Source organism: Tetrao urogallus (assembly GCF_951394365.1).
Source record: "Tetrao urogallus genome assembly, chromosome: 7".
Taxonomy (NCBI): Eukaryota; Metazoa; Chordata; class Aves; order Galliformes; family Phasianidae; genus Tetrao; species Tetrao urogallus.
Window position 1 is genome coordinate 41,301,092 of NC_136820.1, and position 17,970 is coordinate 41,319,061.

Sequence of the window (17,970 nt, forward strand, 5' to 3'; positions counted from 1 at the left end):
TGCGTGCTTCAAGTTAACTGCTCTTTCTTGTTTATACTTTGAGATCAGAGTGCTAGGTATTTCTATAAAAGAATAGATTTACCATAGAATGTCTGTGTTTGAAGGGACACGCGTGGATCATTGAGAGAAACTCTTGGCTCCGCCCAGGACTGCCCGGAATTCAAACCATATACCTGAGGGTGGTGTCCAGACACTTGAACTCTGGCAGCATGGGGCCACGACCACTTTCCTAACCCCCAGCTGCCCCTCCCCTCATTTCCTCAGGCCCTGTTGCTATCCCATAGAGCCGATCTCACTGCTGTCCTGTGAGGAGCTACAGCCGCCATTATGCCACTCCTCAGCCTGCTCTGCTCTGCTCCCAACCAAACCCAGGTGCTTTTGCTTCTCCTTATACTTGTCCTCCAGACCCTTCCCCATCTTCACAGTCCTTCTGTGGATGTGCTCTAGTAGTTTTATGTTCTTGCATTGTGCCCAACCTTGCACACGGTGGTCTAGGTGAGGTCCGACAGGAGCGATCCCTCCCCTCACCCAGCTGGCAGTGCTGGGGCTGCTGCACCCTGGGATACAGTTGGCTTTCATGGCTGCCAGGTCACAGTGATGACTTGGGTTTAACTTGCTGTTAGCCATAACCCCCAGATCCTTTTCTGCAGGGTGGATTTATGTCTTCAGTGATCACTGCTCCAGCATGTGTTTGGTGTGAAGTCATACTGCCATGGAATCTGGTGATATCTTCAGGAGTCTTTTTAAATATACTTAAATTTGCTGAATTACTTTCCCTAGCCGTTTTGGCTATGCTGTTCTACTAGGATTGCATTATGCTTGGTCCAGGTGGTTTTTCTGGCATTTCAAGAGGTAAGCTGCAGAATTTGTACTGAGAATTTTCAGGCACTTGGTCTATTTTCTTTGGCAGGACCAAAACTTAATGTTTTTTACTGTTAGTAATGCTGAATTTACAGTGAGTAATTAATGATTTCAAGCTAAAGTTTTGGTGTTATGACAAATGATGTAACTCTTCAGATATAACTTTCCAAGATTGATTAGGTTAGTGATGGAGAGGTTATTTGTTTACTAGCAGATTTCAAAGACTTTCAGATGTAGTCTTCTGTCTTAAAATGACTGTAGAGCAGTGTATGCTGCTGTTTAACGCCTAATGTGGTTTGATTCTAAACTCTAACTGAAGTCTTCATTCTAACTGAATGGTTCATTCTAACTGAAGTCTTGTTTGATTTCAGTAGTATTCAAAAGCAGAATTTTGGTAGCTTTGCACGTAAGTTGACTGAAAGAAGTTGGCAACTTGAGGATCCTCCTAAACTGCTTTTTAATAGTAGCTTACACTTACAAATGGAATATTGATGGCAGGGTTCAACCTCTACTGCCTCTGATGTCATGGGCCAACATAATAAACATGGAGGCATTACTTTTGAAGCAATCCTTGTGCTTCCTACAGTGTTTATTTTGGAGTTCATATGAAAGGATATCTTAGATTTAAAAGCTTCTAGGATACATTCAAAAAATGTTCTGCAATCCAATTAAGAAAAAGCCTGATAGAATTGAAAGGAAACTGAGGAGATGTTATTCTCTAGCTTAATGTAGGGCCGTGTGTAATAGCTGAGCAAAAATTCAGTATGGTGTGTAATTCTTAGGTCGTTTAACAATACATAGTATTATAGTGTATGCCAATGAAGTGTTAACTACTAACAGTTTGTATAACTTGTGGGTGATATTTAGTAATTCAGGAGGTCACAATTTGCTTTAAACAAGAGATGGAGGATTGTCAACATCTTGAACACTAATTGCCCAGTGTTAGGTTTTTCTGTCGTGTTGTTCATTTAGAAAATAAGTACTGAACAGCTCTGCACATTTAGGCGATTTCGAAGGCTGTTTTTAATTGTTTTAATATATAAAATGTGTATATTTAAACTCCTAACAGTCCTCTTAACCTTGATATCCTGAAAGGAAAGTTAAACATTCTGCTCAGCTGTTTTCCTGAAACCTGCAGCAGTGACATTGTGATGTCTGTTGCGATATTGCTCTGCTCGTTTTCTGTGACTGGTGGTAGGCAAGACATCAGGTAATTGCCTTGGAGAGCAGGGTAATCGTTGTTTAAGGGCTGATTGCAATTGCGTGACTTGGTGTCATTTATCACTTTTTAGTAAAACATGAGAATGTTGTAATGGCTGTTTAAACCTGTGGTATTATAACTTTGCAGTTAAACTGTATTTTAAAACTAAATTCTCTGAATCTGTGTGTATGGATTTAAACCCTTATTCCCTGACAAGGTTTGCAGAAATATGTAGACATGAATGTAGACTGAAGATACACTACTATTAACAAACACGTTGACTTCTGGCTTTCTGCATAGGTGCATGTCAGATATAGGACTAAAAATACAAATTGTTCAAGTTGTGAAAGTGCTGCTTCAGAGCAGTTCTGGTTCCACCTTGTTCCCAGCTGAATCTAACTCTGAAGTGGTAGAGCACCAATTCTTCTAGTTTCAGAAGTGCTTTTCAAGTCAGGTGGAGGTGTTTAGCCTAACCAGAAGGCTTTTAAGACTTACTGTGCCTTCCAAGTTGAGCAAACAGCCTCAGGTATTGTAGCGTAAGAACTGTGGGCAAGTTCTGCTTAGATTTCTCATGCTTTTTTTTTTTTTATGGTGATTCCACAATTAACACTATTGAGAAATGAGACTTGATGAATTTTGCACTGTAGGTGTTTAAAATCAGAAATAATCTCTAGAACTCTTAGATAAAACTGAAGGAACAAATACAGAACGTGCCTTTGCACATAAGGAGAAAAGTATGGGAAAAATAGAAGAACCCTCTTTTTGTATAAACTGCTGCTCTCATTTTCTTATCATTGGTTGATAGTAGAACTGCTTGCTAAGGCCCAAGGAAAGTGGCCTTTGCCCAGGACTTAGAGCTGAGTTTTTCTCCAAAAACTTTGTACTGTATCACAGAGGGGAATATTGTATTAATTCATCACTTGACAAAGAGCTGTCTGAATAGTTATAGAATTTCCAAGTACTGATGTGACTTAATGCTGACATTAAAAACAGTTGAATTGTTTGCTCCTGGCATTCCTTCAAAAAAAAAAAAAAAAAAAATCCTCTTACAAACAATCCCTCCCCCTCTCCCTGTACTTTGTTCCAGGGAATGTTTAAGAGAGAAGTGGCTTGGCATAGCTGTGAGTCTGAGCCAGGCTGGATACAAGCATGTTGAATAACTTTGTCCCAGGGGAGAATTTAAAGAATGCAGCAGATGGCAGCAATGATGCATCAGACTTCCCATCCTGAAGAACAATCTATCTGTGGGCACTTCTGAGGCTTCACACATTAGATAACCTGGGGGCAGGGTAGTTCTCCTTTTTTGTTACTCTGCAGTTCCAAAACAAACTTGCTGAGGAGGGAATGCATTTATTTCCTAGCCAATTCCTTAATCTTTGTAATGGCCAAAGGATTAGTGGCGGTGAATAGTTCTTTCTTGAAAGGTAACCAGTATGGTTCTGTGTATCAGTCTGCTGTATATAGCATTTAAATATACAGTAAGTGCTTTAGAGGCATTATTTTCTTTAATTCATGTGTTCTACAAGCAGATCCTCTGGAGAGAAAAGGATATGTGGGCAGCTGTATTGTAGCTTTACACGTTTTTTGTGTTAGCATACAAGTTAGTTAAGAAACTGGGAGGGCTGCTCTGAAAGTGATGCTGCTCATTTTACAGTGTTGGCCCATGATGTCACGAGGTGCATTTTGGTGCAGAGGCAGCAGAGGTTGAAGCTTCCCACCAATATCCCATTACATGTTGCTGCTGTGTGACAGATGGCAGCAGAGGGGCAGTCTGACAGAGTGGCATCTCATGTGGAAGTGCTGTGAAGGCAAAGGTGGGGAATTGAATTCCTCCATGTGGAAAAAACTGTACCCGTTGACATGCATTGATGTTTGCTGGACATTTATGACGACCACAGAGTGGATGTGAGCGCAGTGAGGTGATGGGTTGTGTTTCAGCAGAGGGTCACCTCCACTGGTACAGGTTTTCATGAGTGTGGTATGCAGGCTCTTGTAGGTTGCTGTTGAAAATGCATAGCTAATAGTGGTGACTGGGTTGAAAAATAGGGCTTTGTAGCTGAGAGTTTGCTCTGTTAAACAGTGTTATTGTGCTCTCTATGTGTTGCAGTTTCCATGGAAATAAATAGGACGCATTACTTTCAGAGCACTCTACATACTTGCAGTAATACTTAAATATTTTCTGAAAGGTTCAGAGAAGAGAACAGAATGGTTATGGATCCTTACCTCTCTTCGGGGAGGGCGTTGTGTTGAGTTACCTGCCAAGTTTATGGGATGACTGAGCTCAGATTTAGTTTGATTCATGTTGTTAAACGTGTGAACTCTGCTGTTCTTGACTACTGTTCTTACTGGTGTGTAGTGCAAACTGTATGAAGTGAAACATTTGAATTCCAAGAGTGTGCCCACACTTGCACATTGCTACCTGCAAGTTTTTAAGGTTGTGTGAACAATTTGAGACAGCAAAAGATTTTCTTGCTTTCTGCCTAGCTTTTGTTTTGCTTACTTTGGTTCAGTGCAGGGTCACTCTTTTTTTTTTTTTTTTTTTCCCCCTCAATCTTCTATATGAAACTCTGTTTTGCTTCCCTTTGTGTTTCATTAAATGTGTGAACTTTGTTTTACCAACAAGACATGAATGATGAAGGAAGAGCTGATGCTTAATTACCATTAAGCATCAACTATGTTCACTACTGTGTTTAAAGTTGTTTTTTTCTATTGGAGTGAAGAAAGTGAAAGATTGTAGGGAAAATGTGACCATGGGCATCCCTGGTTTTAAAAAAATAAAATTCCTGGAATTTTTGAAAGAGAGCATGCGGTATGTCTGTCATAAGGATATGTTAGATAGGATCCTGTGCTTCTCTTGCCATGAATGCAACTCTGAAATAAGTTATAGCAAAAAAGCTGAAAGAAACAAGACAGTGGAAAATTAGAGCATGGATGTAGGTGTGTTAAGCAGCAACTATCCTGCAAGTGTAGTTTACAGTATAAATTAAAATAGATCTAATTCCAGTTATCTGAAAGACAGCTGCATTAATTAGTGTCGTACCCTTGTATACTGCTATGAATACAATGAAGAAAAGCTACCAGGCTATCTTACGCCTCTAATTCTAGTAGATCTTGATTAAGCTTGTTATAGGGTTGCAACCAGTTGGAAATTATCACTTGGTTCAGTGTACTGCTGAGGTAACATTTGAAATGGGGTACACCAAGGCCTGTCTTGTCCTGCTTTCAGCACATTTTGAACACTGGAACAGGATGTGCTGTGGTGGTAGTGCTGTGTCTCGCTGAAGGAGGGGATCCAGATGGGAGATATATATATATTTAATTTTTGAAGGGACTTAGAACAGTCCTCGTACTTAAAAATCTATTAAGATGTTCTTTTGACTTCCAGAAGGAACTCAGTTTGCATACAGAAAACAGTGTTTACACTGTTGAGTGACTTCTGGCACTTATGATTTAGTCAAACTAGCTTTTAAATTCTTTGGAGCTTTTTTTAGGTTAAATAATACACAATTTTGGGGACAAATTAAGTATAATTAATCCTGCCACAGTCTCACAAGACGTATAGGTGATTGTGAGGCCATTTGCATGGCTGCAATTCACAGACGATGCATTCTTCTCTTTTTCCATGCAGGTAACAATTAAAAAAAAAAAAAAAAAGCCTTGGAACAAAATTAGATTCTGATAAGGTACAATGACTGTTCAATGGAATACATGAGGTCTTATCTATCTTTAGCCTGTTTTTCCTAAAGCAGTAATCTCAGTGTAGATTCAGCTGTAGAGAGGGAGAGAGAAGGAGGAAATGGTACAGAACTTCTTTGATGTAATTGCTTCTACTAGTTTAGCCTTTAAATTGGGTTTAAACAGGTGAAGGCAGAGTGCATTGTACTTAAAGTGGGAGTCATGTTAAACTGGAAGGCAAGCAGATTTTTGGCACACAGACACTGTGGAAGATGTCCTTTAAATATTTTAGAAATTTAGATGAAGGAAACTTCAGGAAATTAAACAGTGGAAGTTCGTAAGACTTAGTAACACTTGTAAACAGACTGTAATCTCATTAGGAAAATTATTTGGCTTGAATGTTACAGTGCATATGATGAAATACGAAAACATTGCTCAGCAACTGGGATTTGGACTTTGAGTGGCACTGACATATGAACTCCTGCATGGTTTTCAAGTGTGCTATTTTTGGCAGCTGGGTGTTGGCTTGTCTCCTCAGTAGCAGTAGAAAGTTAGCTTAGTGTATAGAGGAGGGTGATTCGCGATGAGAAGCTCCTTTGAAACTAATTAAACATGGGCTGCTGCTTCAGTAAGGAGTTGAGTAACAGCACGAATGAGGAGAAAACTGGCCTGTTACAAAAACCTGTGGAAGAGGAAGCCCCAGACTCAAGGATAAGTAAAACTTTATCTTCAATTTTAGGAGCTGTAGAATGGAAGAATCTGCATACAGTGGGAAGGACAGTTAATGGGGAAGCTGCGGTAGCTGACATTGGATGCGTTCGTACCGATGATTGCGCAGTGTTAAATTCTGAATCCGGGCCCTGGGATAGAAAAGCAAAATATAAGTCGTACGAAAGTATGGAGAATAGTTCCTGTGAGAGCTCTAGGAGAGCATATGACAGACCTTCTAGCTTTTTTAATTCCTTTAGTCACCTTCTGAAGGTCTCGGGTACAGGTGAAAACCTACAGAAAAGCGAACGAAAGAAAAATGAGGTGATTAAAAAAGATGCATCTGAAAAACCTAAGAGTAGTCAGCACATGAGCAATATAGAAAATAGCAGTAACAGTAATAATGAAAATGTAGACACGGAAGAGCATTGCTCATTTGGTCACATTTCTACTTCATATATACCAGCCATCATAGACAGAGGCTTACAGGATGAAATTTCCTTAAATAGAAATTTTCTTGATGATTATGCATGCAACCATTCAATACAGAACACAATGATAGTTAATGTTGAAGACAACGGGAGTGACAGCCTACAAAAAGCTTCAGGTTCACTTAGGCAGATGTCTCCAACCTTTTCTTACCTTGATGCAGACAACAAACGTACAAAAGAGAGGGAGTTCTACAGTATTTGTGTTGTAGATACTGAAGATCTTAGAGGTGATGAAGAGGGGCCAGCTACCATGCATGAAAAGATTGCAGCAGACGTAGATAACTCAGCTGTTACTGATGAAGGAATGTGCAGCATGGCATGGCCTCTGGACAGGGAGAGGGAATTTCCAGTGCAGCAATCAGCACAAGTGGAAGCTAAGCTTAATTCACAGAAAGAACCATCTGTGTGTAAAAGTGAGGATAGATCAGATGTGCAGAATAAGGAAACAGGGGAATATTGTAGCACGGTCGTCCAGTCTTACAATAGCTCACTGACTGACAAATGTCAGATGCACAGATTAAACATGGACAGTGTAGTAACAAATGGTTTAAGAGCAGAAGTGTGCAATGAAGTTATCCCTGAGGGTCAACAAGAGGAGAAATATAGCACATGTAATGGTGTCAGTTGGAATGAATCATTTTGTAGAACTTGTGATTCTGTAAAAACTGTGGATTCTGCTGGAGAGGACCAATACAGCCCTGATTCAGAAAACATGAAACGTGTTTGTGATTGTATTTCCAGTGTATCGTTAAAGACTGAAGCATGCAATTCAGGAAAAACTGAGGGAGATAATAATTCTGATTTTGTACTGAATGGTTTAAGCTTGCACCCCTCAGGTGTTGTAAACAGTAAACAAGTGGTAGAGAATACAAGGGGTAACTTTAAATTATTAGAGTTGCATGAAACAAACAGTGATTCTTTTTTGACGAGTCAAAGTGCAGAAAAAAATGGTGAAGAATGCTTCATCCTAAAGCCAGGAAGTAAAGAAAAGCCATATGTGGAAAAGAGAACATTGCAAAGCATATGTTATGATAGCCAAAATCTTGCACCTGGCTCTGGTGAACATCACAGCGTTTTGGAAGAGTTCTTGAAAGATAAAGAGAAATGCACAGGTACAGTTCTGCTTAACCTTGAAACTTCGAATATGACTGAAATGCATGAAAGCTTGGAAGAAAGTTCTGATTTTCAAACTCAAGTTAAGGGTTGTACTGAAAGCAAGGTGCCAGCTGAAGTGGTGTCCCTACAGAGCATTGAGGAAGATGTCTGTATGAGAAGCACCAAGGTAAAAGACAATGTGCTTGAAGAAGCTGGTAGCTTCAGCAGAACTCGGTCGTGGGTAAGTGGTGGTACTTTGTCATCTCATGAGCTAGATAACGCAAGAACAGATGAAATAGTCCTACAGAAAAACAGCATAGAGTTTCAGACTTCACAACAATTACCAGGGAATAAAGGTAAAGTATGCAGCTTTTCAAATTCAGATAAGGAAAGCAGTGTCTCTTCTGTGTCTGCGGAGCACGAGGATGTGAACAAAGTGGACTTGAACTGTGGACAAGATAAACAGCAGGATGTATGTTCCTTCTGTGCAATGGAAAATCGGTGGAATGCAGGGACTGATCTAGCCACAATAGCTGGGGATATAATAGAATCTGTGAAACAGACAAATGTTCACCCAAACGAAACAATTAACGAGGCAGAAAATGCAAAACACAATTCTGATGCTAACATTGCTGATCATGACAGCAACAGCTCAAATTTCAGTAAAGACTTGACTCGTGATAGAAGTACTTACTGTGAGTACACTCTGCCTGTAATATTGGACAACTGTGTGTGCGGGAGTGGGAAACTGATAAATGACTCTAAAACTCTTGAAGATACTAATAGTCTTTTTCATAAGGACTGTAATTTTTTACCTTCATTGTGTCAAAATTCATATTCTCATGCGCATGATAAACCAGTGGCAGAGGATCAGACATCTGACTGTGTCAGTCCAAAACCAGAATTTGGGAATAGTCAAGTTTCTTTTGGTCCATTTACTGAAATGCAACCGGAAACTCCTGAAAAAAGTGTACGTGGCGTAAATGAATGTAATCTTCAGAATGAAGTAGAACACTGTGTCAGTACTGACTCCAGGGAGGAAAATCTCACCGTTTCTGGTTTGTCATCTGGTGCTGTAGGAGCTTATGCCACTGGGAATTTACAGCTAGAAGCTGAGACTGAACTAAAAGACACCAGTTACATATTAAACACTCCAGTGAAAGACTCAACCACACGTTGTGAACATGTGCAGTCAGATCACAAGGTTTTCTCAAACAAAGAACTTGAAGTTTTCGTTGACCCAGAGCAGGTAGACAAATATGCTGCTACTCCTTCATATGAAATACACAATACTTACGCTGTTGCCAAAGGATTTCAGGGAGTGAAAAGTGAGAAGTGTGGATTAGATCCAATGGAAGACGTATCAAGTAACCAAGAATATTCCTATAAACTGGACAGACAAAATCCCCAAGTTGAAATGTGGTCTCATTGTGCAAGTCTCCCGAGTGGCGGTGCTGATCTGACAAATCAGCTGTTTCCTGACACTGTCACTACTGGTAATGGTGAATACCTGATGGGCTTTTTATGGAATAATACAATTCTTAATGGAACTGTAAAGAGTGACAGACAATATATAGATGGTGAAAGCTTCCAGAACGAACCTGAGGATCTAACAGGTGCTTCATATGCAGTGGGAAGATACCCTTATCAGCTGCTAGCTCTAGAGAATGTTGGTATTTGGGACTGGCAAGATAAAGATGAATTTGTAAGTATTCTACACAAGTGATTTGGTGTTAAATCTTTAGGCTGGAGCTTAAATTGAAATAAACTAAGTCAAACTATGTTTTGAATAGTTAACTAGTTTCATATGTTTGTTTTTTTTTACCCTGAAACTGACTACTCATTTCTTTCCTTTGCAAAGCTGAATGTTAAACAGAATGTAAGAGTCCAAAATGTTACCAAATATTGATGTTTTGTTTTCATTTTTGATTGCTTACCTTGTCTGAGAGCTTGAATGTCTTGGGTAAGGTATCTTGATTGCAGGTTCTCAATTCTAGATGAACTGGAGGTGAACACTTCAATGTGTGGAACACAGTTAATTGTGCTCTTTATCTTTGTATTGGAAAAAAATGTTTGTGGATTTCCTGAAGTCTTGAAGTTCTTGCTTCATAGCAGTTAGAAAACCTTTTGCTCACTTCTGGAGATCTTTTTCCAAAGTGCTGAAGAAACAGATGGCTACAGGAGAAGCATTGGAGATGAGCAAGACTGCATCTTGGCTACCTGGGTTAAGAAAGAAACAAACCTGACCTGTGGCAGCTGCTGCTCTTCACCCTCTGCCTTTGGACAGAGAGCCACTGCTTAGTCTTGTTCTCTGCAGTGACCGTGTTACAGCAGCTGCTCTGACCTTGCCCCGCAATTGAAGTGCCAGGAGCAGATCTCGCTACCACCTAAGTTCATCTTCCAGGGAAGCTTTTTGCATTTAATAAAATGGAAACTAGTAGCACTTGCTGTCATCTTTGAATCCTTACTATGAAAGTACCAGTGTCCAGCATGTTTTCCACATTTTACCAGCCCCTTTCCCACAGTACATGTGTTTGAGATCTCTCTCCTTGGATCTCTATTTTTTTTTTTTTTTTTTTTTTTAAAACCTTTTGGGTATGTTTTCCACTATAATAACTTACCTGGATGTGAATGTTTGGAATAATCAAAGCTTCATGTACGTACAAAATGCTCGTCTTGAACTAGGTAACTTTTGGAGCATCCCTTAATTCAGTAAACAAATGTAAGCATAAATAGTGTCTGATTTCATGAGCAATGCTCTTTCTCAACACAGTAATCATATTAATGCATGCCAAAGACATGAACATGGAATAACTTCATGCATCTTGCTTCAGCAGTAGCAAAACAAGGCAAAACTGTCTTGTGCTATTGATGGAAGCCCTGTAGTTGCTGGCACTGCAGAGAGCAGTCTCTGAAGTGCAAATATAACCATATATAATGATTATATATCAACATACGTTAGTTACCATTAAGTTTAACTATTTCTAGTCCAGGTCAAAAAAAGGTAGATCCAAACAATTTAACTGAAACTGTTAACTGATTCCTTTTGTCCTATCAGGGTAAAAAATTAATTTTTTGTTAACACTCTGCTTATTTCTGTAAATAACAATACTAGTCACGTATGTCTGATTGCACTCAATTTTACCTACTACTTCCTTAAAACTCTTGTAGATGACTGAGTCTAAAGGGAGAACAAGCATGGTTTTATATTTTCTTTAAGTGTTCTTTTGCAGAAGCAGAATGAAACCAGTCAGTGTTAATGTATATTAGAGAACTGCCTAAAGTCTAGTACAAGTACAAGTTGTGTTAGTTTGTCAGAAGCAAAAAATGAGATCTTGTTTGCTGCTTGGCTAATCTTTTCTGGTCTTTCATAATCTGAGAAATGAATTCTGTTCTGTACAATTTAGTTACTTTTGTACCTGAAATCACTATTGGACTTCAGTCAGTATACTCAGATGTGAAAAAACCTGATGTTACTATATTGAGATGTACATCTGATACTGTTCTGTGTAGCTATATACATATAAGTGCACAGGTATGTGCTATGTATCCGTGAAGTGTATAACCAAAAAAAAATTCTTTTGTAGGAGTCAGCCAAGGTTTCTGAGTTAAATCCTAATGCAAAGGTGTGGGGAAATCATATGTTACGTTTGGAAGCAAGTGGTGCCACTGATGGTAGTGTGAACAAAACGTGGGAAGAAATACCTGACCAGCCTCCAGATTCATGTAAAGAAGGTAAAAATCATATTGTCTTTAGCTGTTGCTCAAGTGAGAGTTAAAATTCAGTGCAGAACCTTCTCAATTTTGTATTTTAAAAAAAAAAAAAGCAACCATGCAGGCGACTCTTAGCACTTCAGATCTGGTTTCAACTACTCGCATGATGATGTGATCAGAAGAGGACTTTTTGAAAGTGTGTGTTACCTCCGTGATCTCCTTTGCAGGACTGGATGCTAAAGGAGATGGCGACAAAAAGCATCAGAATGCGGTGCTGACAGAGCTGCAGGAGTCATCGCCAGCTGTTTTGGTGTCAGACCAGACAGATATGAACTCTTTGGCTCTTGATCATTCTGAGTATGAGTCTATGCACGAAACCGCTCAGACAGGTAACAGGAAGCATCTCTTTTTTTGCTCTGAACTTAAACATGTTTAAAAACCATATTTTCCCACAAAATTGGCCTCATGAGCTACTGTACAGAAACTGGTGTAACTGTTGGATGTAACTCATTTCTGTCTTCTGAAATGTTATTTTGAATGCAGGTCCTGAGTGTATTTATGTTGAGATACCTACATACCTAAGCTTCGTGCTTCGTATTTGGGTCAGGCACAGAGGTCAAATTCATGTAATGCTTTCACAAATATTGATGTGGTGAATTAAAGATGAGTCTTGTTGTTAAAGCTCTAACATAAGTAACAACTTAATCTAATTTCTTTGACTTCCCTGATTCAGTACAGTTGTTAGCAGTTGTAGTCTTACCAGAAGGTATGTTTTAAGAAACTTCTGGAAACCAGTGTGAGGATTAAACTGCTTATATTTCATGGGACAGAAGTTCTGCTAGATGCATATAGGATTACTATTTGAACTAAGATGAGAGGTGAGGAAGAAGAAAATGTGTTGGGTGTTTCTGTTGATCACAACTGTTAATATTTCATAATTACATATGTGAAACCAACTTTCCTGAATTAGTGTATTAGGAATTTAGAGCGAGGCTGAGATTGAGAAATGGTTTGCATTTGCATTGCTTGCTTGCTGTTTTCTTGGATTTAATCAGCTAGGAATTGGTTAGTTTAGTAAGACTGAAAAACAGATGTGAGTTAAGTGAGTTCACTATTTACTGACTTGTTTGAAGCTGCTCTTCTAAAGCTGTTTCAAATTAGAAAACTTTAAAATTTTATTAAACTTCAGGTGGAAATGAACAATTGCTGCCAGAAGGTCAGGAAGATCTACGAGAATTACTGAAAAAAACACTGGAATTTTGCTTATCTAGGTATGTATGAATGTAGCAAATGAGTGGATGACTAACAAGGTCCCATACCTAATTTGGCATGTATATTAATGAATTTCACAGCAACCAATTAAAACTGTGGGGAAAGGATGAGAATTTGGAGGAACTGGCACAAATATTCCAAAATATCATATTTGATAGACCTCTCAGAGCTCTTTTTGGCCTAAAACGTAAGCTAGTAAATGTACTGCTTTGAAGTAGGAGTTCTTAAAATTCATGTGATCTCTAAGTGCTTGTACAACTGTTACTGGGTTCCTTTTGCAAATTAAAAGTGAGTAGCTTAATGCATTTGAGCTTTGTGTAAGCTAACCTTTTAAAATTTGCATTGATACAAACTAGCATTTTTGTGCATGTAGGTTCCTTTAAGGTGAGGTCAGCTAAAAAAGTTATGGGTTCTAAATAATACACATTCTAGTGTACGCTGCAAGCTCATCAAAGCAGTTCATGTGTAATTAACTGTTCTCAGGGCTTGTATTGTAGTTAAAAATAATAATAATAAATCCTGAACACTTGTTTTAGTAAAACAGAACAATTCCTAATCTGTGTACTGCTGCATCATCATTTACAACCAGTAGTCATTTGAAGCAATAAATGCTTTAGTGTTTCGTAAAGTGGTAAAGTGCTGCCTGACCAGGAAGATGCTGATACTGAGGCGTGAAGGGGGGGACAAAATGCCCCTTTAATGGTTTCTGTGAGGCAGAGCAAATGAACGTGGTAAGTGAATGGGCTGGGGAACGGGTGAAAACACTGAAAATACAACTTATTGCAGGAGTCTGCCTTCTACTTTGTGATACTGAGCTGTTGTCTCAAGTTCATTAAAGATCAGGAAAAGTCATGTCTACAACATGTCCCCATTTTTTTTTTCTCCCAACAGAGAAAATCTTGCCAGTGACATGTACCTTATATCACAGATGGACAGTGACCAGTATGTGCCAATAATGACAGTAGCAAACCTTGATCACGTCAAGAAACTCAGTACTGATATGGATTTGATTGTTGAAGTGCTGAGATGTAAGTAAAAATTGCTCAATACTAGGAAGCATTTTGGTTATTGCTGTAGGACTCTATTAGAATTTTCAGTATCTTTTTGTTGTTTGTCACATTACAATCAAATCATCCTTTTTCTATAAAGCTTTAAATAGAGTAAGCATCTTCAAGTTTAGATCATCACACAGTGAGATCTTTGCATATGGAGTAATGATGTATGTAAATAAGAATAAAATGAATTTTATTTCTTAGAAAAAGAAACTGGATGTTACCAGTAAGGTAGGAATCAAGATAGAGCAAGACTTGATGTGCAGCTTAAAAGGAATAGCTAGTGAATTGGGATTTCTTAATCTGAAAGACAGAAAGGGTTTGAAGAGTTTAAGGAATGTTTTTTCAATTTCATATTTGAAAATATCAGTTATCTTCAATTTTTTAATGTTAAATGTTCAAAAATATTCAGTGCTAACAAGTGTGTACTGGAAAACTATGCCACTGCTTCGTCCTGTGTGCCTTGTTGTTATGATTGCTGACAGCTGAAGCATGTTTCTTTTTTCTCTTAGCGTTGCCTTTAGTCCAAGTGGATGAGAAGGGAGAGAAAGTTAGGCCAAATCAGAATCGCTGTATTGTGATTTTACGTGAAGTTCCTGAATCTACCCCCATTGAAGTGAGTAACTGTTCAATAAGGAATCTTTCTCATTTCAGATTTGGAAGTTAATTTTTTTTTCCCCATCTTTCAATAAGAATATTATGTTTCTTATGTTTCTTAACTATTAACTGGATTTCTAAGTCTTAGTAGTGACTGTTTGGATAGCAGAATTGACAGAAGATTGACAGAAGCATGTCACTCATAGAAGACTGTGGTAGAATCTGTAGCTCTAAAGGGGGCTAAGTAATTGACGTGGCTGTGTTCAGGAGAGATGAGCATTATTTTCTCAGACTCTGGCTTCTTTGTACACACTGAACTCTAAGCTACTTGGATAAATAGCAAATAGAAACGAGGAAAGATATGACTTAGAATGGAAAACATCATTGCTACATCTCTTCAGAATAAAGTACTAAGAAGCTTTGCAGGTGTTTCCGTAATGCTGAAGGTAAAGGTGCAAGCAGGTTGCTAATGATCCCTGCTAGCTTATGGAGCTAGTATAGGAGTAGTGAGGTGGGTTCTTTGAATGTGTAAGTAGTACCGCTACATTAAAAGTTTATGGTAAGGTAAGTGGCCTTAATATACAGAGGCGTAAAACAAGATGCTGAAAGGAATCAGAGGGAAGCGGTCAGATGTGTTATATATGTTGCTTTAAAATACCTGTTGCTTTGAAATTTCTAAATGAAATTTAGCCTTTCAAACACTGCCTCGCTTTTAATATCTTAGATTGCTTTTCTTGCTGTCACTGGTTTATCATGTTGGATATATTAGCATTTAAGAGTCTTTCTGAAATGCTTACAAGTAAAATACTAGCAAAGTTCTAAGAAGTCTTCATTTTCAAAATAGGTGGTCTTGAGGAGGTATTTTACATACTGTGTTTAGATTTTCCAGTCTGACAATTTTAGATTTAATCATTCAAACTTAATGGGATATGTTTTCTGACTTAGCATGGGCAGGCTTTATTTAGGCAGCAGTGTTCCAACAAACTGCAGGTCCTCCCAGCCTGCATTGCTTTTTGATGCTGCTTGATTTGGTGACAAAAATGAATGGTATGTGAAATAATTTTAAGAAGTCTAAGATGTATTTTTAATATAGAAATTAGCACTTTATTTTTTCAGGTAATATAAGTACTGCTCTCAGATACACTCATCTGTAGCCACTTGAGTTAAAGTGAGCATCCAAGTTTCTGCCGAAGGGGCGGCAATCTCTTATCCTGTGCAATATGGGCAGGTTTTTGTGCGATTCCATGGATTTGTAGGCAAGGGAAATATCATTCACTTGAGGGACGCTGGTGCCTCACAAAGAGTGGCCAAGAAGTGGTTTTAGCTGGTAGTGACAGGAAAGATAGAACAGCTATTCAGAAGAATCTGCACTTGATGCCAAATTTAAGTCTCTCTCATTTGCCTAAATAACTTATCCACCCTGATCTCAAGGGAGCAAGCAACTTCTGCTTGTGACATGTCCTAGGCAGTGCTTGTTTTTATTTCTCCTACCTAATGGGGAGCTTAGAGAGTTAACATTCAAACTTCAGAGCAATTGTTCTCCTCAATTCCTGTTTCATAAGCTGAAAAGTACTTACAAGGAATTCTAGGATTTTGTACTTTAAACTGCTGGTTTTTTCTACTTTATTTTCCTTCACGCGCTTCTCTTTCTTTCTGTCAAAACCTCTTTCCTTAGGAGGTTGAAGCACTTTTCAAAGGTGATAATTTGCCTAAGTTTATCAACTGTGAGTTTGCCTATAATGACAACTGGTTCATCACATTTGAATCGGAAGCCGATGCACAGCAGGTAATGCTTTTTTTTGTGCAATTTAGAATATAACAAAAAATGGGTGAAATGAAGGGAGAATTAAACTGGGTTGTAAGCTGTATTACAAATGTGTAAGAACTCTTAAAAGAAAGAAAAAAAAAAAAGTCCTTTAAACATTAATGCTTCCCATTAGCTAATACTCAGTTATCAGCATTATTAAATATAACCCTTTAAGTTTTATCTTGTTTGCATATCCTGGCTTCCTGGCCAAAGCTATAATTTTATGTGCTAAGAGCATTGATATTTTAGGTGACGCATTGAAATGCTTTATTTGTAAGACTGAAAATCTTGTTTTAAGGCTACTGAAGCACTTCTGCCATGATAAATTAAATCTCACTAAATGCAGATTAAATATGAGGGTTTTCTGTAGTCTAACATTAACAGACACTTCAAGAATTGTTTGGCTTAGCCTGTCAAAACTTACTTGCCTTTGTTTAAATTATATTTGACAAATTTTGCAATGACTTTTTAAAGGCTTACAGATACCTTAGAGAAGAAGTGAAAACTTTCCAAGGAAAACCCATTAAGGTAAATAGAGCTTTATTTTATTTTTGTGCGTACGTTCTATGTTTTGTGGGGTTCCACTTCATGTTTTCTAATATGTATTAAGGTGGTCCAATCTCTCAAATGTTTGACCTGGAGATTGGTTTTGAAATGTGGTGCATGCTATTATACTTCTCCTTTTCCTCCTTTCTGGCAGCAGTATGTTCAACCCAGCATCAGCAGGGAAGCATTCAGCTGTTCCTGCCTTCCTAGAAGGAGAAAGCGATGACTGACAAGTGTCAAGTTTGAGATCTGCTAGTTTGAACCATCCTGATTAAATCTGAAAGGTTGCTGTAATAAATAATCTAATCTCCTTTGCAGGCAAGGATAAAAGCAAAGGCAATAGCTATAAACACATTTTTGCCAAAGAATGGATATAGACCTCTGGACATGAACATCTACACGCAGCAGCGTTACACAACATCCTTTTACTTACCTCCAGTATACAGTCCCCAACAGCAGTTTCCATTGTACAGTTTAATTGCTCCACAGACCTGGTCAACCACGCACAGCTACCTTGACCCTTCATTGGTAAGTCTCTTGCTTACAGAAGAGCTCAGAGTTCTGCTCAGAGTTGGTATTTTTGTTGTGAAGTTTCGAGGTGTGGTCTGGGAAGCATGTGTATCCTGAAAGTGAGACCAAGCTGCAGGTTCTTGTTGAAAAGCAGTTATTCAGATTTCTTCCCATGGCATACAGGATTGAGAACAGCATCTGGTCTCCAATTGGAACTATGGTTCTCTTCTTCACTTTTTGGTTTTTGAGGCAGAAGTTATTTTGAGAGATTCACAAAGCTTTCTTTTGGTAATGGCTAAGTAAAAAATTTCTGTAATGGTTTAAAAAACTTCTTTAGCTGGAACTAGAATAGGTGTGTGAATGTCAAAGTTGTGGTATGTACTGAATAAATGTAATATAATAACATAAGTGGGGATAGTATAACACCTTGGTCTAGCTTAA

At 38.4% G+C, this 17,970-nt stretch overlaps 1 protein-coding gene across 1 annotated transcript in view; it reads left to right on the forward strand.

Annotated features, from left to right (window-relative positions):
* LARP4B (La ribonucleoprotein 4B) overlaps positions 1–17,970 on the forward strand; it is a gene marked incomplete at its 3' end in the record, with an annotated part of 31,921 nt that overhangs the window by 1,488 nt on the left and 12,463 nt on the right. The window contains exons 2-9 of the mRNA XM_079538430.1: positions 11,619–11,766; positions 11,973–12,134; positions 12,935–13,016; positions 13,909–14,045; positions 14,582–14,685; positions 16,342–16,452; positions 16,948–17,001; positions 17,338–17,547. Coding sequence (XP_079394556.1) covers positions 11,619–11,766; positions 11,973–12,134; positions 12,935–13,016; positions 13,909–14,045; positions 14,582–14,685; positions 16,342–16,452; positions 16,948–17,001; positions 17,338–17,547 — 1,008 coding nt within the window. The remainder of the gene's footprint in view (positions 1–11,618; positions 11,767–11,972; positions 12,135–12,934; positions 13,017–13,908; positions 14,046–14,581; positions 14,686–16,341; positions 16,453–16,947; positions 17,002–17,337; positions 17,548–17,970) is intronic.